This window comes from Paroedura picta, chromosome 9 (assembly GCF_049243985.1).
Source record: "Paroedura picta isolate Pp20150507F chromosome 9, Ppicta_v3.0, whole genome shotgun sequence".
NCBI classification, from domain to species: domain Eukaryota; kingdom Metazoa; phylum Chordata; class Lepidosauria; order Squamata; family Gekkonidae; genus Paroedura; species Paroedura picta.
Genome location: NC_135377.1, coordinates 20,297,719 through 20,311,738, shown reverse-complemented (window position 1 = coordinate 20,311,738; position 14,020 = coordinate 20,297,719). Strand labels below are relative to the sequence as shown.

General features: G+C 42.9%; 1 protein-coding gene across 1 annotated transcript in view; it reads right to left on the bottom strand.

Annotated features, from left to right (window-relative positions):
* RGS22 (regulator of G protein signaling 22) overlaps window positions 1–14,020 on the bottom strand; it is a 76,183-nt gene that overhangs the window by 53,693 nt on the left and 8,470 nt on the right. The window contains exons 4-11 of the mRNA XM_077351811.1: window positions 13,706–13,927; window positions 12,505–12,590; window positions 11,433–11,598; window positions 9,456–9,597; window positions 8,342–8,422; window positions 7,163–7,802; window positions 5,370–5,531; window positions 2,601–2,775 (exon numbers count right to left, since the gene is read on the bottom strand). Of these exons, the coding sequence (XP_077207926.1) occupies window positions 2,601–2,775; window positions 5,370–5,531; window positions 7,163–7,802; window positions 8,342–8,422; window positions 9,456–9,597; window positions 11,433–11,598; window positions 12,505–12,590; window positions 13,706–13,927 (1,674 nt within the window). The remainder of the gene's footprint in view (window positions 1–2,600; window positions 2,776–5,369; window positions 5,532–7,162; window positions 7,803–8,341; window positions 8,423–9,455; window positions 9,598–11,432; window positions 11,599–12,504; window positions 12,591–13,705; window positions 13,928–14,020) is intronic.

Below are 14,020 nucleotides of genomic sequence, written 5' to 3'. Positions count from 1 at the left end.
GTGTAACAGTCCTCTCTGGACTGCATGATTTCAGATGCCGGTTGCATGTTGGAATACTCCCACTCTCCCATTCCTATTAAATAACTAGGTATATTGGAAAGGTACCAAACAGGGTGGAAACAAGGCAAAGCGGTTCCTCCTTGGTTCAGGGAAATATTCAAATATGCAGTGAGCTTGCTGTAGTAAGGCCAAGCCCATATTCACAGTTACTTATATACATTGCTGCTTGGCAGGGCACTTTGGAGGAGGGGGGATAGGGTCTCATAAGGACAGCAACAGTGGTAGCATCAAAGAATTGGGGGGGGTGTTTAAGGATGTGTCTCTCCAGCACCCTGTCATCTCCTTTGCGCCTGAGAAACATTGTGTAGTGTGCTCCATTGCTCCCAAATGAGAAAAAGCCCCATCCCTGAGAAATTAATTTTATTTCTTTCATTCAGGCTTAAGGGTCGGGTAATCACCTTTAAGGCCATACGCAGTGTGGGCCCTGAGTACCTGAGGGACCACATCTCTGCCTACCCCTCCCCTCCAAGAGTGCTTCACTCCACTAACACCAGCAAACTGGTGACCCCTGGCCCCAGAGAAGCACATCTGGCCTCAACCAGAGCAAGGACTTTTTCGGTCCTGGCCCCCACTTGGTGAAATGAGTTCCCAGAAGAGATCAGGGTCCTGCCAGAACTGAAGCCTTTGGTCGCGGCCAAAGAAAACAAACAAAGAAAACAAACTAGGGGCCCCTTCCACCACCAGCCTGCACTCAGTGTAATTTGAAAAACACTCCCAAAGCCTGGTAAACTTCAGTTACCACAGTTAAATTGTTACACAGATGCAGAATCTGTAAAGTTATGCCTTTTAATGTCAAAACAGTTATAAGTTGCAAGTTATATGTTGTGGGTTCATGAAGGTTTATGCATCATGCCCAAAACGTGTATTGCGATTTCTCTATTTTCAATGTAAACCACCCTGAGCGAAAAGGGGGGGCAGTAAATAAATAAATGAATGAATGAATGAATGAATGAATGAATGAATGAATGAATAAATGAATAAATGAATGAATAAATGGACAAATAAACGGATTTATACCCTGCCTTTCTCCCCAGAGAAGACCCAAAGTGGCTTACATTGCTGTCCTCTATGTAATACTCACAACAAACCTATAAGGTAGAATAGTGACTGGCCAAAGGCCACTCAGCAAATTTCCACATGGGAGTGGAGATTCTGGATCTGGGTCTCTCAGATCCCAGCCCAACACTCTAATGACTACATCACATTCTGTGGTTCTCTCTGGGGCTCCTTTGGGCCTCCTGGATATCACGCTTACCTCCTCGCTGCAGGCAAAAGGAGTGCCATCAATTGAAGTTAACAAGTCATTGTTTTAAAGGACTGCATACCACTTTAGCTGGCTGAAAAGCCATATAAAGAGTTTGTGGTTTGGAGCTGTATGGCAATAAATATGAATCTGAGATATGTAAACACCAAATGTGGCATCCCCGATATTTTCACCTACTATTTCCACGTGTTTTATTAAATTCAGAATAGCTAACCATGAAGGTGCAACTAAGCCAAAGATCTGTAAATTAGTTCTGTCAGACATTAATATAAACAAAGGTACTGAGCTAAGAAAGTTCAGATTCCTGCCAGAAATCCACCAAATTTACTCTGGATCTTTTGTCCCTTTCCTTGCCCCTTCCGATAGGATAGTGGAAATCAGGCAACATTTGGTAAAAGTTTTAATGGTTTTTATTAAGTAATATAATTAATGCTTATATTGGATTTTACTTTCTCTATGTAATAGTTGACCTTGTAACCCACCCTGCGTCACCAGAAAAAAGACAGATAATAAATACAGAACTACTACTATTAACAAGAACAGATTTTAATCAATTAAGGAAGAATATCTCAAAACCAGAAGATATTTTCCCTGTTGGGGAAACTTAAGTGCAGCCCTATCAGAAAATGTAATTTTACCCAGTGGGCAAATTGTAGCTTCCCAGTGCTATGTAAGGTCAACAAAACAATGGCAGGCAGGGGCTTAAAAGCCCCACTCCTTTGTGCCACTGTCCCAAATCAGTATGCCTGATAATTAAGTTGAAAAACTGCTGGGAGCGAATAGCCTAGATAAAGGCCTATAAAGTGGGAAAGAAGACTTTGTACTTCACTATTGCAATCTGTCCCACACTGGCTGACTGGACAGGCCTGTAGAGCAAGAGTAGTCAACCTGTGGTCCTCCAGATGTCCATGGACTACAATTCCTATGAGCCCCTGCCAGCATTTGCTGGCAGGGGCTCATGGAAATTGTAGTCCATGGACATCTGGAGGACCACAGGTTTACTTGCCCTGCTGTAGAGGACCATTGCCGTACATTTAAAAATGGTTGCTGAGGTGATTTTGCTATCCTTACCTCAATATTTCGTCCTGCTCTTGGCTAGCTCCCTCGCCAGCTTCTAAATCTTGCGCTCCCCATGCGCTCACTTGACCTGCCCTTTCTGCTGTCAGTGTTTCTCAGGGCTCAGTTGACACAGCCGAGCACTGCCTCTTACTCTGTAAATCACCACCTCCGTCGATGGCACGGCAAGAAACCATAACAACAGTGGCAACAGCAATACCTGTTGATGGGACATTCTCGGCATGCACGATTTAGCTCGCAGGGGCAACAGGGAGACCATCTGTGGGAAAGGATCGACGTCCAGCCGTGGCTTTTGCTGTCGGGAATGCCAGATCTTCAGCTTGGCAGTGGCAGCCTCTAGGGCAGTTGTATGAGTGACGCAAAACCTGGGGCCCCTGGAGAGAGCAGGACAGGCAAGGAAGGAGGGTTAGAAACAGACTTTGCAGCTTAGTAATGTAAAAATACAGTCTCTTTTGTGCCTCTGACAGACCGTTTATGCACTGGAGGTTTCATGCAGGGCTGCAGACTGGAGTTTTAGTCGTGGCAGGTTGCTCCACCTCTTCCTGTACCCACATGGGGGAGTATTTGGCCCAGTGCACCTCATTCGCCCCCAATCTGTGCTCCTGCATGGGAGGTGGGGCAATGAAATTCTCAGTGCATAAACGGTCACAGTGGGCCACTTCTATACATTGCTCTGTCAGGGGGAAAGAACAGCAATAAACCAATATAGAGGTTCTGCCTGTTGCAAGGCATCAGAAGAGCTAGCAGTAATCAGAAGATAGACCTGCCCAGAACATTTTGGCTTTCGAGTGATCAGTACCCTCACTTAGGAAAAAAAACGATATATCAAATGAGGCCCCTTTTACACAGGATTGCCAATTCTGGGAGGGGGGGGGACAGAGTGAGGTTCTGCTATCCAGGCAGGACTTGTGTGAGTGTTCAGAGCTGATATAATATAGCCAGAAGCAGAATTTGGTGGATCAAGGGAGGAAGCCCAGCAGATTCAGACAGGTCCAGTGGTGGATCAGAAGAGGTTTTCAAGCAGGGCCAGATGTAGAATTAAGATGAGCATCTTTTTTTTGTTTGTTTGTTTTGAAAGGCTGCAACAGCGGTGGGTAATACACACCCAACTTTAATCTGTTGTTCTGGCTACTGACTGAAAACAAAAAACAAAACAGGCCTTTGATTTTCTAGTTGGCAACTTTTAAAAGAAATGACAAATAGATGGAGGTTAAGGCAGGGAAATGGAATGTGCTGGGATTTGCCACCTGAAGAGGAATGTCACATGATCTTGTGGCAAGGTCATTCCTATGCAGTGGCATTTACCGTCTCAGACAAAAGCATTGTTTGTGTTCAGAGCGGCAGGAGTACTGGGAGCAGAGTGGAAGACCCAGGTTCAAATCCATCATAAGGTCCATTAAAAGTAAGTCTTGTGTAAGCCAGAATTCCAAAGCCTGAGTTACTTTTACAGAGGACAACTGGATAGTATTCACTAATTGTAATTTTATTTGTAATTGATTGACTATACACTATACACATATGTGTTCTTCCTTTAGGTTTACCAGTCTACAAAGTGATTTAACATTAACACATAAAGCAATTACTAATGGCGTTTTCTATTGGAGTTTCTCCTTTCTACAATGAGGTTATTTTTTCCTTTTCTTTGCTGTTAGGACAAAGGATTGGATCCAGGGATTCTCTTCCACAGAGTCCTTCTCCACCAGGTGGAAACTTAGCAAAGGACAGTTTGAGGAGGATAGCCATGTTGGTTTGCAGAAGAAAAGCTATATTTGAGTCCAGCAGCACCTTAGAGACCAATAAGATTTTGGGGATATAAGCTTTTGGGACTCATATCTTATACCTCAAAATCTTGTTTGCACTTCTAAGTGCTACCAGACTCAAATTTAGCATAAGACAGTCACTGCCTCCAACCCAATGGTGGTGCCACTGGCTTAACAAAGCTATCATTCATCAGTGTTTGTGCTTAACAAATTGAAAGAAACTGATTTACCATACTTATCCAAAAGGAAGACAAAACCCTGGGATGCAGGTGACGGGCGGGATATAAATCAAGTAATAAATAAAATAAATAAAAGTGTTACACAAAAAAGGTGTTTATTACTGTACATACTTGTAACCTGCCTGTGGACGTAAGATGCCCCCCACTTTTTCTTGATGACACATCTGGGGGGGAGAGAGCTAGATTTCCTTTTGGGTAAATACAGTATTAGATAAAACATTGTTGCATTTACGTACTTTATTTCATTTGCTTCCACTTCTAACATCACACACAAAGAAGACAGAAAGCAATTGTAAACATGAGTGCTTGGATCTGCAACACCTTCGATAACATTTGCAACACCTTCAAAATCTCGGGATCCTTTTACACAAGGTAACGAAAAGCACAGATCACCAGCATTGCCTAGTGGTTAGAGCAGCAGTAGTCAAACTGCGGCCCTCCAGATGTCCATGGACTACAATTCCCAGGAGCCCCTGCCAGCATTCGCTGGAGGGCCGCAGTTTGACTACCCCTGGGTTAGAGTGTCAGACTAGTATATGGGAGACTTGAGTTTGAATCCCCACTCTACTATGGAAGCTTGCTGGGTGACCTTGGGCAGTCATAGACTCCCAGTCTAACCAACCTCACAGGACAGTTGTGAGGAGAAAAATGGAGGTGAAGAAAATTACATAAACCTCTTTGAACCCATATGGGGGGGGGGGAATGCTAGGGTAATTGAAGTAGGTAGGTGGGTAGGTAGGCAGGCAGGCAGATAAAGATAGAGATAGAGACACAAACAGACAGATCCATATAAAATGTCACACTTGAGTTGTAAGACTTCCATCTTAAATATTTAGTCAGTAATTGAAAAAATTATTTAGCAAGTACCAACAATCTCTCTTTTCTCCCCCCTCCCTGCAGTCTCTATTGCAAAGAGGGGTTGGGGGGGAAACAGACTTCATCAAACAAATCCCTACTTCATCCTCTCACCAGTAGAGAAGCAAGGGCTTCAGTACTTCAGCTTGGATGCGTCTTAAGTTAAACACTTGCCACTGATCTCCGTCCAGCAGGTTTAGCTTAAACAAAACCTCCGAGGTAAGATAATGATCTCCATTGCTCACCAGGTAGATTTTTTTCATTCTGTCAAGCTGTCTTGAATGAAGGAAACAGACACACACAACATGCATGTACACACATAGGTTAATCATTCAGAACGATTCCTCTGACAAATCAGGTAATGGTCATTATTGCAGCCTAAGTAATAATGTCTCCTGTGGCACTATTATATAACAGAATAATGCATACAGTAATGGGTAGCACAAAGTATGCACAGCTTTCTAAGAATGCACTCCTGAACAATTCAATCTTGTGTAGTTTGAGCAATGCCAGGAGAATGGGAGACCTCCTGACTTTATCTATATCATCTCATAATATCAGTAGCATATATAAAACACAGTTGAGGTTGTGGGAGGAGTTTTTGACTCACCTCCTACCTGATTGGCTGGCTGTCCAACAAACGGCCAAGCAGGTAAGCTGTCCTGCCCCTGACAAAGGTTCCGAAGCCTCAAACAGCTGCTCTTACTCATCCCCCCTTCCCTTCTGGCCTGCCCCAGCCTCGCAGCAGCAGAGGCCAATGGGAAGGCAAGTGGCCTGGGGGCCTGGAGGCCTCTGGCAGCCCTGGTCTTGAGTGGTGGCAGCCGCCCAATGGAAAGGCGGGTGGACAGGGGGCCGGGAGGGGTCTTAATGCACAGGCACATTAGGCAGCTGCCCAGGGGCCCCATGAGCATAGAGGCCCTATGCTAATCTATGAATGTAGTGATAGTTTATGATATGTGGACAAGCTATTAATGTAAGATTATCTTATGAAGCAATTACCTGCAAAGAAACTTCATAGATGTTTGTGTTGAACACTTGATAAATAACAAATAATTCATCGTAATTTCACACTGTGCCATCTCTGCCTGTATGATTTACCAAATGAGTACCATTCATATGTTGACATTTTCGTTTTTCAAATTCAAAGCTCATGCTATATTGTCCAAACATTCGTGTTGACTAATCTTTGCTATATAGTATGTTTTGTAATGTTTAAACACTGATTTTGTTGGAGATACTGATATATTTAATTTTATCAGCAATTTACATTTTTATTCCTGTGAGTGGTTGTGTAGGGAGGGCCCCATACACTCCTTTGCCCAAGAGCCTATAATGTTGTTAAGACAGCCCTGTCATAGTGGTGCCAAGTGGCAGCCAATGAGGAGACAGGTGGCCATGAAGCAATTCATAACGTGTGTGCCCTTCCAACCTCACAAAAGACAGTACTCTGTGCATGCAGGATGTCCATCTGTCCACCCACACACCTTAAATCACACCCAGGCCACCACAATCACCACAAAATGCCCCTGCTAACATCTAAAGTCCCGCAAAAAACACCACTCCATTCCACTCCACTCTCCCACACCAACAGCCTAGCACCTGTGGTATTCCTGAATGGAACGGGCTTTGCCCCTAGTAGAATTATAAGACTGTTCAGAAGGTAACGGCAAAAATATTCACCTATGCTGCATACTAAGATTGCCTTTATTCCCTGAAATAACCTGGTAAAATGTGATTTTTACAGATCTGTCCTACTTATTGCTTTTTAAAAACTATAAACTGCCTTGAGCTGAAAGGTAAATCCTTGATAAATGCTGCATTAAAATTAGAACTCACCGCTTAAACCGATCTTACAGCTTCATTTGCTAACCGATCTGCTTGTTGATAAGTAACAGAAGCAAGAATACCTTTTCTGCCTCCAGGGATCCTTCAGAACTTTCAGCCTTTCAATGTCAATCCAGAGCAACCAATACCTTTCTCCCACACTTCCTTTGATGAACTTCTTGAACCGTTCAAATTCATGTCTGCTGCCAATGTCGTAGGTTTTGTGGCTGAGGCACCAGGAGGCCCTGGTTTCCGAGCTATCTTTTTCAGATTTTCGACTGATGCTCATATCACTTTCCTTAGGTTCTAAATCATCCCCGAGGAGGGCAGGTTTCTCCAGAGGTTGTTCAATGTAAGGCTCGCTCTCTGCTATCTCCCGTATAAACACTCTGTTCATTCTCCGGAAGTCTATATGTGATGGCCTGGCATCAGGCAGCTCCCCTCTGAGTGCCGCGACAGCGTTTCGCACTATATAATTAACGTAGGCTAGTGAAAAGTCATCCACAGTCTCAAAGGCAACAAGCTCTTCACAACGTGGCAAGACTGCATCGTCTCCCTCCTGAGAAGCAGTGTTCCAGTCTTGCCCCAAGTATGCTCTTAGCACCGTGCGTGAAGGAGTCTCCGGAAGCGACACTGAATTGCCTTCATCTACGCTGTTCCAGGTTTCGGCCTTCTCAAGAATCGCCAAAGAAGAATAATGTTGTTTAAACTTAGGATGCAGTTCTGCATAAAAACCAAACAAGACCAGTGACCCAAAGCCCTGCAAGATACTGGCATAAATGTGCTCCCTAGCTCTACAAAACGTTTCCGACAGGGCATATATGACTTTTGCAGAGTGTTTATTAACAGCCTTTAATGGCTGGTGTTTACTCCAAGCCAGGGGAATTCGGCCACCATCCCACCTGTCCAGGTAAGGGCTGAAAGAAACAGTTTTAGCAGTATGTGTATGACAAAAGAGAAAGAAGAGAACAGACTCCATTGGCACTAGTTTGTAAGAAAATTGCTAAGATGTTTCTGGCAGTCTGAAACAGCTAATCAAAACAGTGCTGGATGTAGTTCTCTTCAGCCCACTAGGAATGCATCTGGCATACTCACCTCTCCCCCCTCATCTCATCTTGTATATTTACAAAGAAAGAGGGCGCTGATGCTGTAATAGCCTGCCTGTGGAACTCCCAGCCACTTGAGAAGTAAAGTGCATGAAATCTAGGCACCCCCATATGCCAAATGTCAACGAAATCACCTCTGCTATAAATGTCACTTACGTAGATGACCACCATAAATGGCATGAAGATGTCCACTAAGAATGGATGAACGACTTTGTAGTCCTGGATGAGGCTTGAAATCTGGATTTAATCAAACTTAATGTTAAAGATTTGGGAAATAAAGGCTTAAACTATTAGCATCCATCCAGTGCCTCCCCCTGACCTGTGCCAAAGTACATAGATGAGCCATGTCAGATTGCTCAGACATATAATTTAACTTCAAAACTGAGCCACAAAAGGCTCAGGAGAAGGGGGTGGAATCTAGATCAGGGCCTTGGCATTGGAGAAGAAACGGTGTTAATGGTTTTGCATGCCTTTCCATGATTAGAAATTGCTTTCCTAGGCTGCCTTAAACCATGATATTGCAGGAAAAGAAAATAAATGCAAGGATCCATACCATCCTTATCTCTTTTTTTCCATGCCAGAGCTAAATATAGCCCAGAGGGCCATTCCAATCAGGGCAATAGCACAAGTACTAACCTCCTTTCCCCAGTGCCATGGCCCCATTCCACATTGGGGGAGACCCACAGCTGCTTTTTAAAGTTAAGCCACACATCTAGAGATATGATCAGGACCTCACAGAGTGTCACGCGTAGTTTGGTGTTCAGTCTTTTAATTGGAGCACCACCCTACACAGAACATCATAAATATTAAAACAATCAAAAGGAATGGAAACAGCCCATGCTGGTTACCTCCTGACATCACGGCCAAGTATGAAATGGGAGGCATTGTATGTTTTCATATCCAAAGGTACATACTAAGAAGCATATAACCTCTCTTCACTTACAGAGAATAACTGAACCCCAATTTGCAGACATCTCAGATCTTACTTAATTTTCTCCCATCTCGGATCTTACTTAATTTGCTCCAATTTGCTCCCAGTCACATGTAATTTCCCCTGCAGTGCATTTTGGATATTAAACTGGACCAGTGGCCCTTCTAACTGCCTATGCCAGGTACATCTGGTTCTCACCACAGGTACACTAGATTACAGCAATGCTCCTGTATATCTCCCCTGCTGTTCCCCAGGATCTGGGAGAACGGCGGGAGAAACAGTTAGCAGCAGTATGACAGTATGTGTCGCTTGATACTAAGACTGTGTTGTTGAGATTACCTAGATATGAAAAAGACTTTGGAGGCCCCGGAGAAAAATGAACATGGGAAGACGATATAGGATGAGTAAAGGAATCCGTAGTAATCATATGTTGACTTTGCTTGGCTAGTGTAAACCAGTCCTTTGTCTGGGTGACGGTAGCCTATTAAAAGAAACATCCAGCTGTTTACGTTTCTTACGGTTTAAGCTTTTGCTCATGTTCTTACTGAGGCTCTGGGTTACAAGAGGATTGGTCTTCCCTCTTCTTTCCTTTGGAATGTTGTAGAAGATCCTAACAGAGAACATGTAGAACTGAGAGCCCACAATGTAGAGTCCAGCAGCACAATACACTATGGGAGTTATAAATGTGGGAAGTCATGTAAATAAACTACATTTCTCCTAAGCTATACAAAAAATAATCAGTTATTGATGCCATCACTGCTACTTATATCAGACAGAATTAATCTGAATCTAGGCACTTAGTAGAAAAGCAGTATGTTGCATTGATTTTCCATTATTTGTCTTATTCTAATGGCTTGTTTGTTTTTATATTGATCAGGGCCAGAGCCAGCATATCCTGTAGCGGGGGCAGCTTCCAGGACCTATTATAGTCACCCCCCCTCCTTTTAACTTGCTATCACTCCACCTCCCCCATGTTCCCAGATGCTTTCATGACTAGGGTCACTGAGGAGGGGACTACAGCCAGTGCATGTAGCTATGAGTATTGCCATTGGAAAGACTCACTAGTGAGAAGGACAACCAAGCGAGTGGGAGGAACGTAGATGGGTGGAAAAGGAGGAGGGGTGAGAGGAAGCCCTAGGCCCAATGGGGGGGGGGAATCCTGGGAACTCCATGCCCAGGGGCTCCCAAAACCTGGAAGGGACCCTGATGTTGACAACAAATTAGCTGCAGTCTCAAGCAGAAGTCTGCAAAGGCAGCATGAAAGTCACCTAATAAGTAAATAAATATCCCACAAAGGTATTCCCTGTATGACAGAAGAACATGGCTACAACAAAAATGCTACGGAACGTGTGTACTCTTCAGCAACAAAGCAGCAGCCCCGTGCCTCTTCCTTCTCCTCTCTCTACAGAAATGTCTAATAAAGCAGTGGTCCCCAACCTTTTTATCACCGGGGACCGGTCAATGCTTGACAATTTTACTGAGACCCGGTGGGGGGGTAGTCTTTTGCTGAGGGACGTCACCACTGCCTGAGCCCCTGCTCTGCTTGCTTTCCCGCTGGCGCCCCTGACTTCCCATTGCCCGCTGGGGGCGCTGCCAGCAGTAGCTGTGCAGTGCTGCGCCAAGGGGGAGCCCCAGCCATGGCAGCCACTGGAGAGCACCAATGGTGAGCCAGCGGCAGAGTGGCAAAGCAGCCCCTGAGGCAGCAGCCAGGGAGGACAAGGAGGAGCCGCGGCCCGGTACCGACTGATCCACGGACCAGCACCGGTCCCCGTTCCGGGGGTTGGGGACCACTGTAATAAAGTATGAAATGTGGCATCATGGTAGTCTAGGGTTCCGCTTCATTGGCTGCTTGTTCTGGGGAAAGAGAAACCCAGGACCTGACATCTTACCACATGTTTAATGTTAATAGATGTCACCAGGAAGTGAATAAGATACAGGACTCCTGTTTTCTGCAGCAGCCTGGCCTCTTCCAATCTGGCCTTTCTTTGTCTCTGAGATATAATGTTTAAGTCACAAGTAATTAGTATTATTTAATTAATGAAATGGCTTAAGTTCAAGCCAATTAATTGTGCACAGTATTTCACTGTAAGAACTTGCTGCATTTGACGTTTGCATAAACCGGGCGAGCAGATTGCTGCTCACACATATTCCATCCTACAGGTGAAGCTTTCCCCCATAATTGTATCCTGCCACGGAGGATAAGCTATTCCGAATGTTTTCGCCTGGTCTGCAACTGTTTCAAAGCAGAAGAAAAGGAGGAGATCCCATTCCATATGAGTATACTTCTGCTCTCTCAAACACCTAAGCTTATTTTACCTGACCAAGAGAGACGTAGAACGCTTTCATGATTAAGTCATCTTCATCTTCTTCATGACCCTCAGATGGTGGTGGGCTTTTTCGGAACCAAGGATAATATGCTGTATCTATAATAAAATTGACGCCAGTTTTGCTCCACTCCACTTGCGACATAACTTTAGCTAACCTACAGTTGGGTGACAAAAAATTAAATAAAGTGACCTTAAAATAAAAAAAATACTTTAAAGCTATTAATGTATGATAGAAAGGAAAGCCGAACTCAAATCTGCATGACAGCCAATATAGGTTTTACAGTAGTGATAACCACTTGATTTAAACCAAGTTCAATTTAAGTCTCATTGGGACCTCTTGGAACTGGTGCAGAAGTAACACTCCCAAACCTCTTAACTAAGGTCTGAGAAGGGAAAACCACATTCTCTTGGATCAGGACCCTTCATTCTTTTTTCATAAGCTAAAAAGCTGGCAGGGTACAGCCCACTGATTAAATCTGCATAGAAAGAAAGCAATAGTTTCGGAATAAACTAATTATTTATTTGTTTTTAGATGCACTGATGTGTTTCAGCAGGCACTACTATCCAAGAGGCTCTCCTTAGAAGGGAGAAATACCTCTTCTAAAATGGAAGATGCCACTCAGGGATTTGTTACAACTAATATTAAAGATTATTTGATTTTTCCCAAAACTCTAATCTACTACCTGACTAACTGGGGTTACCTTTTTAATGGATCCAAATATGGTGATCAATAAAGTAAACATTGCAGTCTTGCTTTTAAGAAAGACATATAGGCATAAAGTTTAGCTTTCCTAAAATAATCTATCATGGGAACGCTGTAGGGGAAATTAATTGATTAAACACGCACATACCAGTAAAATTCAGTAATGGTTAAGCATGGAACATCATGTACTGGCAATAAATTATTATTGCCTTTAAAAATTACAGAGAGGCTATAAAAACAGCACAGCTTCATTGTAATTATTCACAGAAGTCATTTAAATGGTGTAAAGGCAAAAAAGAATCCTGAAATCGATTTATTTTTAGCATTCAAAAATTTAAGACCTACATTCTGTAGTTACCTGTATTCAAAATAACAATCACTTTCTAGAAAAGCTGGGAATCTTTCCTTCTTAATCCAGTTAATGGCCTGCTCTCGGTCTAGACACTATGAAAAGAAAATCTCAAATTAATCCTTCTTAATTTCTATTTAGCCCATGAATTAACAAAGAAGTATGAGCCAGAGGTCTTCGATTTGTGTTTCCAAGATCCATGGTTTTTTTAAGGAAACAGTAATGGCAAAGAAGTCATGACTGCTTCTCATTCCAATCTCCTATGTAGCAAACGAAGCTTTGTGGATATTCTAGTGTTATATTCTCTTTTGCCATCTTCCTATATTGAACATACATGAAGTTGCCTTATACTACTGGTCCATCGAGATCAATATTATTTACTCAGACGGTCGGCAGCTCTCCTGAATCTCAAGCGGAGGTCTTTCACATGCTTCCATTGCCTGGCCTTTAATGGGGACTAAACCAGGGATCTTCTACCATCTAACCACAGACCTTCTCTGCTTTAGAATGATGTGTTTTGCTTTTTCAATGCTAGTAGTGTTTTATGCTTGATGTGTACACATTTTACTACATACATTTCTTAATGCTGTGAATTTTCACAGTTCTGCCATATATCACTCTGAATATCTTTTGGAACAGTTGAAATATATTATCCTGCAATAAATTCACATGGGTAATATTGATGACCAGTGGGCCTGATCTGTGTCCTGCATGAACCAAGGGTATCCCCTAAAATTTGTCCCAAAATCCACTGTAACTCTCTGGGAGACAGGCAAGGGATTCTTCACATGAACCATTGTGAAAACAGCCTTTTGAAAATTGGAACTACTGGTTTAGCCTAGGGACAAAACCAATTCCTGTTTCCTGGAACAATAAAAAAGTAAATAAGATCATTCTGACTGAAAAATATTTTTGTGTGTATATGTGTGTGAGACTGTGTGGGACTGAAGGATTAATGTCTCTTTTGTGACAGTGGTTTGTGAGTGGGTATTAATCTGCTGCCCAATTAACTGGAGTCATCTTTAGCCTTCACTAGAAATTTGCAACCAATTAATCAAATAAACACAGCAACTATACTTAACATTAGATCTAGTTTTGGCCCTGCTGATGTAAAATACCTCACATGATGATCTACTTAAATATGGATTAATTTAAATGTTACTTAAATATGGAATAACTAAAATAACATACTTAGAAAATTTACTCTTACCTTCACTACGTAATTTGGGTCAAAACTTAAGTCAGGAGGTGGAGGGCTTGTGTCTTTAAATACTGGGGTTTCTGACTTTGGTCTTGTAACATCGTAAATGGGATTCCGAGGTTTCTGCTGCACTAGAATCCTTTTCAGCTGTCCTTCCAAGTGCTGAGGATCATCATTAACAACTTCAAAAATCCCGTAATCAGGATTAAATTTAATTCGCTCTGAAAAGGTCTATTAAAAAGTAAGAGCAACAACTATTACAACACTGCTTTGTTGTCGTAGATTCATCTATTCTGGGGATTGGCTCATAATGAGGGAGGGCTA